The sequence below is a fragment of the Brachycentrus maculatus genome, unplaced genomic scaffold (genome assembly GCF_059751285.1).
Source record: "Brachycentrus maculatus isolate JH-2025_06_01 unplaced genomic scaffold, ASM5975128v1 h1tg000299l, whole genome shotgun sequence".
Lineage (NCBI taxonomy): Eukaryota > Metazoa > Arthropoda > Insecta > Trichoptera > Brachycentridae > Brachycentrus > Brachycentrus maculatus.
Genome location: NW_028281050.1, coordinates 624140 through 639218, shown reverse-complemented (window position 1 = coordinate 639218; position 15079 = coordinate 624140). Strand labels below are relative to the sequence as shown.

The window sequence follows — 15079 nt, the reverse complement described above, 5'->3', positions numbered from 1 at the left end:
AAAATAAATCTATAATGCGTTTCTTATAGAAGCAATGCATTCAAGTACATATATATGTATATAGAATATGAAAAGCACAATAATAATTCCTTAAATTAAATATGACTCGCATAAATTCAAAAGCTCTTAATAATCAAAATAAGCTAAAATAATTACAGCTAAACTTTGGATAATACATTTATATTATGTATGTATATGAAAAAAGCAACATGCAAATATGATTTAATTGTATTTATAAAGTTTTTTTTCCATTCACATAAGATCACGCGTCCTTCAGGACTGTTTTATATCCACGAGATATGCACGCCAGGTAAGGTTACATCTTGAAGGTAAAATATATAAGGCACCGCTCAACAGCTATTTAAATAGTAACAGAAAATGCGACAATTACTAAGAGTAATTTTTCTGACAAGCTCTAACAATCTTCAAGATATAATGATATCCTACAAATATGTCTGCAAACTGGAAGAGTGGATTTTATCGAGATCTTTATTCTTACTAATATTTATATGATAATTTTTAAAGATATGTACATAATAACAACACGCCCAAAACGCCCTTACGGGTAATTTTAATCTCTTTTTTTTATAACAATAATAAATATCTATGTAGCGCAATATACCGCATGCATTATACAAATGTATACATTTTTAAACTACACACATGTAGATGATTTGTTTTTAAATAAGGCCTTTACAAACTTCTAACAGTTATTTTGATATCTCAACACAGATGAAGAATAATATGGAAGTCAGGGTATTTATTTACAATTGAATAATATTTTTCGATAGTTTCTAAATGTAATTACAAAGTTTGGTTAAAATAACAATCTTGTTTCTTCATTCCAAGATTTATGAATAGTCACCCCATTTATATGGAGACCATTGCACAGCAATAGTGCTTTAGTAAAAAAAAAACCTAGGCAAATTTAAAATACAATTTCAATGATAATAACATGAAACAAATCTCTCAAGATGATAGCTAACAAAACATTCAATTAACATGTTTAACTATTTTTATGTTATTGATTCAATCTTCACTATTACCTGTGACAGAAGATCCTGACTTTGAAATTTGATTAGTTCCTCTTATTTATATAATTCTGCATCAAGTACATATTTTTATCATTGCAAATAGATACTTAAAAACAATTTTTTATAGATATTAAAATAATTAAACATTGTGTTATTTATTTAAGAAAGAACTGAACATTCAGTTATACAAGTCAAAAGTTACATATTTTGTGCAAACGATCAACAAAACAAACTATAAATCCCTTCATTAGCACTCAATAATGGTCAGTTTCCTTCAAAACGATAGATTCAAGCTTAAATAATTTTGAAAAATAGGAATCACTGCAGTTTTTAGCATTTGATTTCACACTCAAACTGAGTAACATTTTTTTAAAAATCAAAGGTAAATTGTGAAACAAAATTAATGTGAAATATTAATACTGTCGTCATTTAACACGCTGACTGCTTGGAGTAAACACCGTGAGATTTTCAGACAGCTGATGATTCTGAAAATATACCAAAACAGCGCTCCATAAAATATCCAAAATAATAATTACTTTTATTTGGGTGACATCATGAGTACTACTATAAGTAGGTACTCCTATTTTTTTTATGGCAGTCTACATGTTAATATATGAAAATTTGCTAATATATTTACAAAACATCACAAAAATATTCAATTGTAAAAGTGTCATGACACATGACATGTTAACAGGTTTTTAGTCAGAAGTAATAATATGTACTATACTAAATAAGCTGTTCCTAACATTTGTTGACCTGCATACCTTTTAGCAGCCCTTAAAATGCATTTCCTTAAAATGCACCCCTTACATTGGAAAAATGTCATTTTCTGTTTTTCAAACATATCTCTTTCACTACTCCCAGTTTGAAGAACTATCAAGCTTAAAAAAACTATTGTATTAGATTTATTTGTGATTTTTTTATTAGCTTTAACGTAATAAAGAATGCGTAACGTTATATTTTTACATCGTCTGCAGTCCTTAAAAACGATCACTCGACAAACATTGAGGCATTAATTTATACTTATAATGATTTGCAACTTGCTCGCTAGGCAATACTAGATCACATTTCAAATATTTTTTCTAACAGTGCAGAATGTTGGTTTTGATGTCACTAGTAAGAACGCTGACACTAATTGACAAGAGTCAGTTTGTGTCTCTATGTTACAGTCACAAGAGTCACTGAAACACAACATACCGTATAATATAATATTACAACAGTCGCAATCAACATGTGCCATTATTATTTTTAGTAAATTATCATTAATCATTCCCAGCATTTAATAGTGAAATAAAAATAAAGGAACTGAGTACATGAAGTTTTACACTATATTGAAATAAAATTGTTTTCAACGCTAGTTTCACGGTCTTTGTATTTCAAATTTATTTCTAAAAATATTCTTTTGACCCTTATCCACGCTCAATGATGCTACGGTAGTCAAACATGCTAATCTTTATGATGTGGAGGATACATGGATATGTGGAGGAATATAATTGACGGTAAATTAATATATACTTTTATTTAAAAAGCAATTTTTGTGTTTAATTTTTTTCATTATCCACACATCATTTTGATTTAATCTATTGCGTGTGAGCTCTTGCGAAGTATATGATATCTAAGGCGTTATTAATTTTTATCACAACAGTATTATTGTTAGTAAGTATTATTTCGTATAAGAAACTATATAGGAAACTCCAATGATTACCTTTACAACTGTACAGCCCTCGGGTTGTCTTAATAATTATCAACACGCAATGTCTTCAAATTCCATTAAATATACCATGGCGAAATTTTTTTCTATGTTGCAGTTAGAAATATTTTAATTAGTTTCATTGAAAGAAATAAACAATAAATTTGGATATTGAGAATAAAATTAGTACATTATTAAAATTACTATTCACATAAAAATAATCAAATCATTATTAACAGTTATTAAATTTTACCCAAAGGTTTGTATATACCAATATGCAAATATGCACTTATCACGTCTATTTTTTTCTATTAAGTACGTAATAATAATAGACAAATGTTAGTATTTTAGCAAATGTATTGTCGTTATTGATGTGCGCCCATAAATAAAATCACATAAATTTCCACTAGGCACAACTAATAGGATGTGCACCCATAAGTTTTTTTGTAGGCACGTTGATAATTGTCACTATTAAATATATGTACAGAGAATATTTCATGTACAGTAGTACCTCAGCATTTATGGGTGAAATTGAAATGATCCCAAGTTAATGGTTTATTAATAAGACCAAGCAACTGTTGCGCGTCTAGATATTGTAAATTTACAACTATTAGGCCTATCTTTACAGGGGTTCACATAACAACATTTACAGTTGCTTGTATGTATTGTGTACAGGGTGTAAGAATTATGAATTTTGACTAAAGGGCAATCTTTATCTCTGGTGTTCTTTTATTTTGTCTATGGCGGTGGTCAAATTTAATGAGCTCTAGTATATGGGTACCTACTAGAGTGCTATGGCAGAAACAGTGGAAATTTGATTTGAAGATGGTTGCCTCTTACCAACCGGTAGTGAAAATTGGCATATATGTTAATGTGGTAGAATAGACAGAAAGAGAAATAGGGGATCTCTTCACAACTGTCACACATTTATTTTAGCGCTCTCGATTGGGCTTTGCTTCTTTGTTAAATTGGCTTTCTTCATCTGAAAATGGAACTCATTTTACAAATTGGAGTTATCTATATTTTATCAAGGGGATAAGTGTGGCAGTAAAGCAGCTGTCAAATTACATCTATTCAAAATTGATTATTGTGCCGGTGTTTTAAAACAAAAATAGAAACACCAACCGATAGCGGAACAGATTATTTCTGCAAACATCCACAAAACTGATGAAGTGACGTTTTACAGTTACACACTTCAATTCAAGATGTTAATCACAAAAAAGATTGACAATCTTTTTTGACTGTGCCCTAGCACCATAAAATTTTGATAAAAGTTACAATACAACCTTACTTTTATCACATATTTTGAAAAAACTTACAAAATATGTGATAAAAGTAAGGTTGTGTTTAGTAATGCTATTTTCTGTTCTAATATTTTAATAATTTAAGCATTTCCATTGAACCAGGAGCTCTCTAAAGTCTCGAGATTTGCAAACTAAAATATAACCCCCGAAAGTACTGAGGGATGACTGTGTGGCGTGTATGCGTAGTGTCGAAAGGGCAACTATACCTAACTGCGATCACAATCTCAAAACTGGAAAATTCTTAACAGTAAAAATAACTTATATAATTATTTATTAACATATAGAAACAAAATAATCACAATCAATCAACAGACAATTTGCACGGGGTCAGCTGCACTGCACAACCGTAATATTAGTCCAACACACATATAATTTGGTAATGAATAACAGTAATAGGTTATAACAAAACCACACGTTACTTTAAATCAACACCTTTAACAAGAAGAATCCACAAAATCATATTTTGTATTTTACTTATTGTGCTATAATCTACTTACACAATGGATAAATTCCATCTAAAGCTTTTTTTTTTTTAAATAATTTATGAATGTAAAGATATGAAAAAATTCAGTGTTGAGGTATTTTATATAATTTACATATTTTGATGCAGATTATTGATACACAATTTTGCTTAAACTGTGTTATATTAAGACCCTTTAAGTGTGAAAACACCTTTAACTGTTTATGGACATTAATGCTAAAGGTGTGGAAATAAAGTTTTCTTATGAATACTAAAAAGAATAGTGGCATTGTCTGTTATAGTATATTCCAATATTCTCCCTGTTTTCGTTCACGGAAGAAACAGTAAAAGTTTTATAACGATAATTGTTTGATCGACCATTGATCAAGTGTCAAATACACGCGTCGTAAGTAACGCACAAATTGGATTACCCGTTGGTGTAGGAGTTTCTAGAAGTGCAGCCACTGTTACAAGTCTGTGCTGTCGCTGTCGGGTTTGTGCTTGGTCGGAGGGGGAGGAGCGGGCTCCTGGGGGCGCGCCAGCTTGTGGTAGGGTCGCGGGGAAGGCGGAACGTCCAGTATATTCCCTTCAGACTGCGACAGCTTGCGCATCTGACTGGCCAGACTCTTCTGTTCCGATTTGTGCAATTCCGGCTTGTTGGCGTGCTGGTTACTGGAGCCCGTGCTGTGGGTACGCTGGATGTTAGTCTTGTTCTCGTCCTCCGGGCTGGGAATGCCCGAGTCGGACATGCGCCCCGTGGGGCTCTCCTGATTGCTGCCCACCTGGATTATCTTGGGATGCTGCTTGTCCACGCTGTACATGTGCGTCCGTTCTAACAACGTCCCCGCCCCCTCGTTCCCGTTGAGTGGAACGTCTACTACCGCTAGCATTTCTAGAGACTGATTTTTCTGAATGGAATTTCTGAAAGATTGTGGGCGCAAGGTCGCCGGTCTCTCCGGAACGGCCGGCTTGCCTCCCGTGGCCGTGGATACTGCATCCACTATTGGTTTCGGCCGGAGGTGGACTTCGCATAAACTGTCCATTTCTGTAGAAGCGTCCTGTTTCATAGAAGGCACTGGAATAGTCGTCCTGGGTGCAGGAACGGGCATAGGTTTTGCGAATGGTAAATCGGGTACCGATTGTAAAATTTGTTTAGAAGGAACGAAGCCACTCCGAACGCTCACAGGATTTTTCGAAATAGAAGAAGTCTGAAAACTTTCCGAAACGATTAGTTTGCCGACGGTGCCGTGATGCGCAATTATTGTTTCTACGCAGCTCGTAGGATTGTCTTCCGGAGGTTTTACATCTTTACCGATATTCTCATTTTCAAATTCGAAACTCTTTCTTCGTTCTTTTATGGCCTCTGCTATGTTTTCCCTGCTGCTTGTCAACTTTTGAGCGATTCTGTTACCTAACTTACTTTTATAGGTAGATCGATTCATTGTTTGCACTCCGGAAACCACTTTGTTCGGTTCTGTGACCGGAGCGGGACGAGGAGGCTTCTCCGGTTTATCGGGTTCGCTCTTATTATTATAATTGACTTTCGTGTCTTTGGTTTGCAACGAATCAGCTTTAGCACTGGCGGAATTATTAATTCTAGAGGAGGTTTGGTTGCTTTTATCAGGGGGTGTAAAATTAGGAGGCACTGGCGCAATAGGCTTATTCTTCCTCCGCGTGATGGGCTTAGGACTGCCCTGCGGAGGACTGGAATGATCCGACAGCGAGCTGTTGGATTGCGTTCTCTTCATTTCGTTGTCGACAAGAATGAGGCTGGTGTCGTGACTATTACTACGCGAATGAGTTTGTTTACTCTGGACTAGGTGAATAGCACTCTTGGGGGCCACGTGCGACAGTTGGTTATTAGTGTGCGACGAGTATTCGTGCATGGATTTGCTCATGCCATGTTCCCCGTTAGGATGATCACTGACAGGATTGAAAGCTTGATTGCATATCCCTTGACCAAAATCCGAAGTGAATCCGTAATCGCAAAGATCCGGCAGCAGATCTTCTTTGGTAAGAAGTAGATAAAAATTAACATCTTCCTTGAAGAACAAGTCGGCGTATTTCACTAACAACTCTACTACACAATTAACGGTACTAGCTTTGCTCATGTTATCATCGCCTTCGCTCCAAAGAATATTAGGTGCGACGACTATGGATATATTAGACGGGGTCATCTTGTTGACGGCTTGCTGTTGAGAGAGTAACGAGAAGAACTTGATAAGATAGCGTAGATTATTATAGTTGGGTGCGGGAAGTTTGTTTACCACTTCCCGTAGGTGGCTGACACGACCTTCTTCGGTGATATTAGTGGTAATGGCTGCGAGGAACGAGTCGTAGAGCTGGTGAGTGAGTAGCGGTTCCGGCAGTTCTCTTAAATATGACTTTAAAACTCCGGCCAATACATGCACATCCCGGTACTCCGGAGACAGTGGCAACTGGAATATTCCAGAGTCCAGGGATAACTTCATTCTTTTCAAACGGGACGAACCTGGAAACAAAATGATAATTGAGTACTAAAAATTCCCTTTTACAGGGGGAAAATGATAGGAAACTTGGTAATGTACTTACTGCCAGTCATCCTGAAAAGTCCTTCCTCAGACAGTCCCAACTCGTGTAGAGCGCACACGCAGAGTTCTATAGGAAAGGCGATAGTACGACCGGTCACACGGAGATGTTCCTCAAGAGGCGATCCGAACACTCTTTTCTGCGCACTGTCACCTGCAAATCAATTGTTGATGCTATCAATAAAACATAACGTGAGTTGACACATAAATTAAGGAAGGAACTCGCTAAGACTGCATCTCTCGTCTGATTTCCATTTTTTGGTGTCATGAAAACAAGCAAAAACATTGCCAATATATTTCATTTTTTTGAACTTATACAATTAATTCCAATAATAGGAATGCATTATAAATTAAATCATATGTATTACCTTTGTGAAATACCATATAAATAAATAATCAAAGTGAATGATCAAAAATATCTGATATGTAACATAAACAATATGAAAATATATAATTATTTTTCAATATTACTTTGATTTTTTACACTGTAGTCCAGTTTTCATGTTTATTGAGGTTTGTGCTAGATATGCAAACAAAGTTGATAGAAACACAAACAGACATTGTACATATTGGTGTTTATATTGATTTTATTGTATTCCGGCACGACAGGTATATTTTTCGTTACATCAAATTTGATGGGCAGTGAATTTGTTAATTTGCCTGGTATGTTAAGTAACACAATTGCAAATTACCTATTTGATGGGCAGTGAATTTGTTAATTTGCCTGGTATGTTAAGTAACACAATTGCAAATTACCTATTTGATAGGCAGTGAATTTGTTAATTTGCCTGGTATGTTAAGTAACACAATTGCAAATTACCTATTTGATGGGCAGTGAATTTGTTAATTTGCCTGGTATGTTAAGTAACTCAATTGCAAATTACCTATTTGATTCTGCAGTTGCTGCACGACGTCAGTGAGAGTGTCTAGAACGCTCTTGTGGTAGACAGTTTGTAGTTGAACATATTGGAGGACAAAGTTAGCCACATCGGCCTCCTTGACTATGAGGGAGAACATTTCGGCAGCGAGGGAGTCTCGCGACTGATCTGTTTTCTGTTCAGTCTCTTCTACTTCGTCTCGGGCTTGAGATATTTTAACAGGATTCAAATCGCTTTGCCTTTGTAAGCTCTGAAACAGGTACAGCTGATTATTTTTAATATTTAAAATGCGTTTTTTGACAATTTTATGCCAAGTATCTGGGTACGCGAAATAAACGGTGATTTTTTTCTAATTACAGTTCAAAAATAATTATGAAGTTTATTATTCAATAAAAATACCTCTAGCAAAATATAAAAAAGTTTGTTTATTGGTATTGCTGGAGCTTTTTTTACATTAAAAAAAAATATATTTAAAACGAACTGACTGATGAATTGGTATGCACGCAAAACGAAAAAGAGATGGAAATTTTTTTAAATTATGATAATTTATATAGCACCAGTTCAAAGGCACTTTTATTAACCACGTACAGGATTTGAGGGGAATTATGCAATTTAACAAATGTAACGCCTCGCTAAATGGAAGAAGAGACTTTGATCATGTCGGAGAAATGAATACATATGATCATTATGCCATTTATTTTTGTTAAGTAACATTTTTTAAAATTGTTCTTATGAATAAAACAATGTACCTTCTTTATTGATAATTTATTCCACCAAAAATAATGTATAGGAAAAGGCATAACTGAACAGATATTACCATTGAAATGGTGATATGTGGATAGCAAGGCAAGTATGAATAAGATACTGATGAGTGAAATTAAAAGATATCCCCGCAATTTAGTATCTTAGAATCCTTTAAGGAAGTGAATACTAGTCTATCTTAAAACTACAAGGGCAAGCTTTTTAGAGCAATAAGAGTGTTTCATACAAATTTGAACAAATAGAATTGTGAAATTATATTGTAAAGAGTACTACTTAACAACGCTATTTTAAATTGACTGCTTGAATTGGTGTGAGAATAAAAAAGTTGTCTTTGCTGTTAACAATAGTAGAGTTAGATTGCATATTTTACAGAATGTAAATAATTTGATGTAATTGGTTGTGAATATTTGACTGAAAATCTACCAAATACTTTCCCAAGTTATGACAAAAGTAGAGATTTAAAGTTCTTACATGAAGACGGTTAAGTGCAATTTCTCTTTCATTCATCAGTCTTGTAAGTTGCTTCTTCGCCTTAAGGATATTGGGTAAGTCTTGTTCCGTCAGGATATTTAGTTCAGAGCCGACAAGCTTCTCCACCCTGGCTTCGTGGTCCGCTATTTCATTCGCAAGTTTCACCTCGACCTTGCCTAAAAATAAAAGTTGTTTTGAATTCATATCTATAAGGAACCAATATAAATTATAAAAGCAATTAAATAGATCTGTTGAACATTGAACCATTCCGATGCAGTGCACTATGCTAAAAGAATGCAAGTCTGAGATTTTGAAGGTATTTAGAAGAAATCGATAGTGAAAAATAGAAAACAGCAAGTATTATTTAAAAATAACTGTTCCTATATTTATTTATTAAACTTCTTGTAGGGGTAAGGTTTTTGCAACAACAAAAAACACAAATTATAATGAGCGTAAACGATCAAATAATTACAATATTATTTATTTATGTAATTTTAAAATTAATAAATATGAGGAAAAAAGGGAGTAGGATTAGGGAAAAGGTTGGGGAAGGAAATGAAACGAAGGAAGGGATGATATGATGAACAAGGTCCCAAGGATAGATGGTAATACTGTAAGTATAAGTAGTTACAAAGCTTAGGGGTGTGTGATAGTGTCAATGATTCATAGGTTCTTTCTTTACAGCATAAATCGTAATGTCTGGATTTTCAAATCGATGCTACCTTATACATACATTACATAGTATGTATATTGTACAGATACGAGCTATAATTCCACACAAAGCCGTTTTATTATAATGGACAGCAAAATATAAATCTATTTTTAATTTAAGTTTTATTTAGTAAATACCACTATTTCTTTAAATCTATTGAGACACGTGTTTCGATACATTCAGCATCATTTTATAACACTGTTACGGTGTATGAAAATGATGCGGAATGCATTGAAACACGTGTCACAATAAATTTTAACAAATAGTGGTATTTACTAGGTAAAACTTAAATTAAAAATGGATAGATTTTCCCACAAAGTGACTGCTGAATCAATTAATGAAAAAATATAAGTCTTTTTAGCACACCTCCAATTTGGCACCGGTGTTGCAAGTCACACTGAATAGTTCTGACAAGAAGCAGCGAACTTTGAATGTTAGTAAGTCTCACCGCACTCCTGCATGATGTGCTTGAGTAGCTTGTTGTCGTCCGTGCCGCAGGCCTCCTGCATGGCGAGTCCCAACTGGTACTCGGGCAGCTTCCTGAGGCGCTTCTCGCGCGCGGCCGCGTCCCCCGGAGGCGCCGCGCCCCCCGCGCCGGGCGCCCCCAGCCGCTTGCACATGCTCTGCACGGCCCCGCGCAGGTTCTCCACCTTGCGCTCCGCCAGCTGCAGCTCATCGCTGAGCGCCTCTGACTTGCCGGACCTGCCCATAAACAAAAAGGATGAATATTCACTTAATATATGCCACTTTGAATCCATTCATAGCTTCCAGTAAAGAATTGCTAATTCAATATTTTATTAACACATTTCCAACGTGTGTTTTTTACGCCTGCGAACTGCTGGCGACGGGATTTGATAATTATGTACATATAGTAAAGACCTTAATAAAAAGATTGGTACATAATATTCACATAAAAAAATTAAATATGTAATTCCTTCTTTTCTGACTTTGAAATGAGGCTGGCTAAGGGTAAAAATACTCTTCCCATCCTTAAGCATCACTCGACCAAATGGGTTTGACCTTTTCCTTCCAAAGTGTTTAAATTCATCAACATAGATGAAAAACTTTGTTGATTTCACTTGAACCTGCCAATAGAAGTTTGTTTAAATCAATGGCCTTGTAAATACCCAAATTTCCATATTCTTCAATTTCTTCATATAGATGAGAGTGATAAAATGGAGTGAAATCAGCATTTATTAACATATTGTTTGCGGGAAACGGTTAAAACCATCATACATACTGTTGGTCGAGAGCGGGAGACGCTTGTAAGCGTTCTATTTGCTTTTACTACAGCGTGAGATTTGGGTTTGCGGTTACTTGTGATTAGTATACGATGCTCATTAGCATACTGATCAGGGTCGGGGTTTATGAAAAAATCTCCCGCCAACAATGTGTTAAAATAAATTGGACATACTCAAAATATTTTGATTGATAATTATTACAAAATCTATACTTCAGATATATATATATATATATTTTAAAACATTAGCTTGGTAAAAACCACCTTTATACCAGTATAAGAATACTTGGTTAATATTATAAAGCCTTAACCACACTAATTCATAACCAATTTTGAGTCGAAATTCTTATGTATTTGTTGGATCACTGTATCACTTGCCATTGCAGGGGTGATATGTTACCAGAGGCGTGCATTCTATATCGGCAGAAAAGCAGTGTCTACCCTGTATTACTCGCGTTCCATATAGAAACATGACCAGTGCCTACTATGCCTTATCCTTACCCAACCCTACTGCATACCCTGATTAAAAATTCTGTGCACGCCAGTGTTTGTTACTTTAACACATTACCCTGATGATAGCACCAGCAAAGACGGCTGAAATGTCTGTCTTTCCACAGAAAATAGATTTGAAGCATCTCTGTTTTAGAAGATAGGAATCAAGTTTGGCAAAGTTGGGAATAGAACCACGGATCTTAGGTTAAGTCCATAGGACCACAACTGGACTCAAATTCATTTCAATAACACTGCTTTGTTCAACGTGGCGGCCTGTGCACTATTGAGTCCAAGTGTAAGTATTTTAACAATCACAATTAAATTAAGTGGTTTGTTTAGTCATAGGCTAGGCACAATTGGTGAGATTTCACTAAATATGTATGAGTAACTTCATTTAATACACAAATTGAAGATGGCTTATATAATAAAACATTCAACGTTAGACTGGTTAGTATTATGATGTCAGAAATGACAAAACCCGGTCAATGTTCAAATAAAGTAAAAGCGGTAAAAACTATATAGTTGATGTTTTATTTTATAAAATGCTGTTTCTGCTGAAAAGATGTACATATTTTTTTTTAATTTGATTGATCATGCCCATTACTGAGCCAATCAAATCTCACGCTGGGAGGTCACTTCATGTTGGTTAACAGAATACAGTAAGCTCTCACTATCCACGGTCAAGAGATAACACTTGCATCTCCTATATTTCGACATATTTAGTACATTTCCTCTCTTTCACTTTATCTTTGGTTTTGACCTGTGCCCCAATTTATATTTCATTATTATTCTTATGATTATATTTAATTTTTCAAGTATTTAAGTATATTAAATTAATTTACTCTTATTTTTTTAACATACTGTACATAGTAAAACAAGTTAGCAATTAAAACAATGACGTCATTCTAGAATCCAGTTTTCGTGTGTGCAATCATCTCTTCTTTAATTATACACACATGGAAGTTACTAAAATAAAGATAGTACTAAGAAATGAAGTTGTTAAAACATTGAAAATAATCATTTAAGAGTACTTATATATAATAAGGAGCATTTAAAAACAAAAATATATTTATAAGATGGATCCGTACATATTTTTTTTTACATTTGCTAAGATTTGAAAAATTTGTTTCCTGTGAATTAGCTAAATGACATATTGTTTATAATACAATTTAGCATGCGAAAAAGTGGATAATTTTGGAGATATCAATTGCAAGATTTTTTAATTTAAAAGACCTAAAAGGGGCGTCATAGACACTTTGTGGACATTTTGTTTATATATGAGACACTTATGTGCACATATCGCTCACTCCTTTCAAGAACGTCATAAATCAAAACACTTGATTTTTCAGGAGAACGTTTTTAAAGTTTTAAAATATAACACAATGTATTAAAAATAAATATCAAGCCACTTATTGAACTTTTTAATGTGCAACAGATCTTTTTAGGTAAAACCTGAAGGTTTTTTCTCCATTTGAAAAATATTTAACATATTTAAAAAAATAATTAAACAATACCTTTTCTTCAAAATGCAAAAACAACATTTTCTGCCCTGTGGCGGGTAAATATTAAGTTAAAAATATGCCGCTTTAGCTGGGATATAGTACATTTTCTGAGCATTCCGAAAACATGCACAACTGAAAATTTACGATTTTTTATTTATGACGTTGTTGAAAGGAGTGAGCGATATATGATAAAAAATTTAACAAATCACACAAGTTTTTTTTTTACACAACTATACACCGTATTCAACAATATAATTTTTTGAGTTTTGCATTAGTAGTACCTGTCTTTTAGGTATAGTTTCACTGTTATTTCTCAAATAAAAACATCAATTCGACTACCATAGTAATCATAACAATTAAGATCTAATCTACAGGGAAGAAACATTTTTATTTTATTTTTAAATATTGATGTCATATTTGTGGTAACCGATATCCTGTTTGTATATTTATATTTTTAAAATACACCTTAAGATAAGTAAACCACCAATATAGACTATATGCATTGGCATAAATATTATATCGGCCATAATTATATTAATTATTTACATATATAAACAAATGCTTGATAAAATAACTTTTATAAATAAAATGAATTTGGGAAATTTTATAATCTAATGTAAACAAATAAATGACTAATTATGAAATACAATATTCTTATCAGATTTAAATATATTTATTCAAATTTACATTAAACCAGCAGTGCAATTACACGATACATGAATAATTTATCAAATACCTTAATCGGGAATTTTATAAAGCGATATAAATGTCCTTATCTGACATTTAAGATTAAAAAACTTACCTAGAAAAGGTCTGGTCAGCCAACTGTTTTACTCTCAAAAATTGCTTCATCATAATAATATATGCACCTTAGTTTAAATGACATATACGTCAAGAAACGCAAATAATTATTCAAGGCAGGCTGCAAATTGTACAGTCGCCTATACCAGCAACAAATAAAACTGACAATGAGATCATCCACTCATAAGTCATTGTCGTGATCGCACTTTATATCTCATATCGCTCGTCTAATTTAAAAAAAGAATAAATTAGAGCGAGGAAATCGATGCACACCTTACTTTGAATTTACAAAATTAGACGGTAAATGAACTTATATTGACAAAAAATTGTAAAAAAAACTCAAAACACCCCAGACACGTTAAACCAAGTCATTTCTGCAATAATCCATAGACGATTGCGCAAACGCATAGAAAATAGAAGTAGAGTACACGGCTGCCAACAATAAAAAATAGAATATCATAAACAAAATAGACTTCAGATTACGAATTACGTACCTACCCACATATAAAATAAAGTTGAAATTGAATAAAAGTAATAAAAAAAATTCTTACCCTTATCCGCTCCCAATGGTGCATAGGGCACTGCATAGTTCTGTTTTTTTTTTAATTACCAAACGTCCTAGTGACTCTGAAATCTAGCTACGGCTTATGCAACACCACTTATCATGACCCTACTCCGGCTTCAACCTTTTTAGTTTCATAGCCTATGCCTACCCGTGAGTGGATTTACTCTTTATGTTTAAAGTTACTTTAATTTCATGTAATTCATGAGTGAAAATTCTAGTCAAAAACACTCGCGAGCATAGTACTGTTGATCTTGATCGTTACTTATATGAAGGTAAGATGATCACTCCTGCGCATCAGGGACCAGTCCAGTGTAACATTACATAAATATTAGATTGTAAAATCACCAATATTTATTTTCACCCCCCTCCCCCGGGAATCGAAACCAGGACCTCCAGCGCGGTAGCTTAACATGCTAACTGTTATACCACGGACGCGGATATAATAATAGAAAAATAGCAACTAGTAACTATTTAGTATTTGGTACCAACGACGACCAAATCTATGTAGAAATAGTAAAAAGGATCCTGAGCAAAAACTCACCCAATGATTGACTCGGAGGCTATCTTAAAATAGCGAATTTGTGGGCAACGCCACAAATTT

The 15079-nt window shown here is 34.0% G+C and overlaps 1 protein-coding gene across 3 annotated transcripts; it reads right to left on the bottom strand.

The window, feature by feature from the left end:
- Positions 1-1397: 1397 nt before the first annotated feature.
- LOC148304883 (uncharacterized) lies at positions 1398-14311 on the bottom strand. Of its 3 annotated transcripts, XM_088267547.1 has the most exons (7): positions 13915-14054; positions 10245-10580; positions 9167-9342; positions 7940-8183; positions 7060-7209; positions 4920-6979; positions 1398-1519 (listed from the first exon to the last, which is right to left on the bottom strand). In XM_088267547.1, the coding sequence occupies exons 2-6, from the start codon at positions 10552-10554 to the stop codon at positions 4956-4958; spliced, it is 2904 nt and encodes a 967-aa protein (XP_088123673.1). In that variant the 5' UTR covers positions 10555-10580; positions 13915-14054; the 3' UTR covers positions 1398-1519; positions 4920-4955. The 3 variants fall into 3 exon arrangements, with proteins under 3 accessions (XP_088123673.1, XP_088123674.1, XP_088123672.1); XM_088267548.1 differs by lacking the exon at positions 1398-1519 and having other exon boundaries at positions 3452-6979; positions 10327-10580; positions 13915-14311; XM_088267546.1 differs by lacking the exon at positions 1398-1519 and having other exon boundaries at positions 3452-6979; positions 13915-14187.
- Positions 14312-15079: the final 768 nt, after the last annotated feature.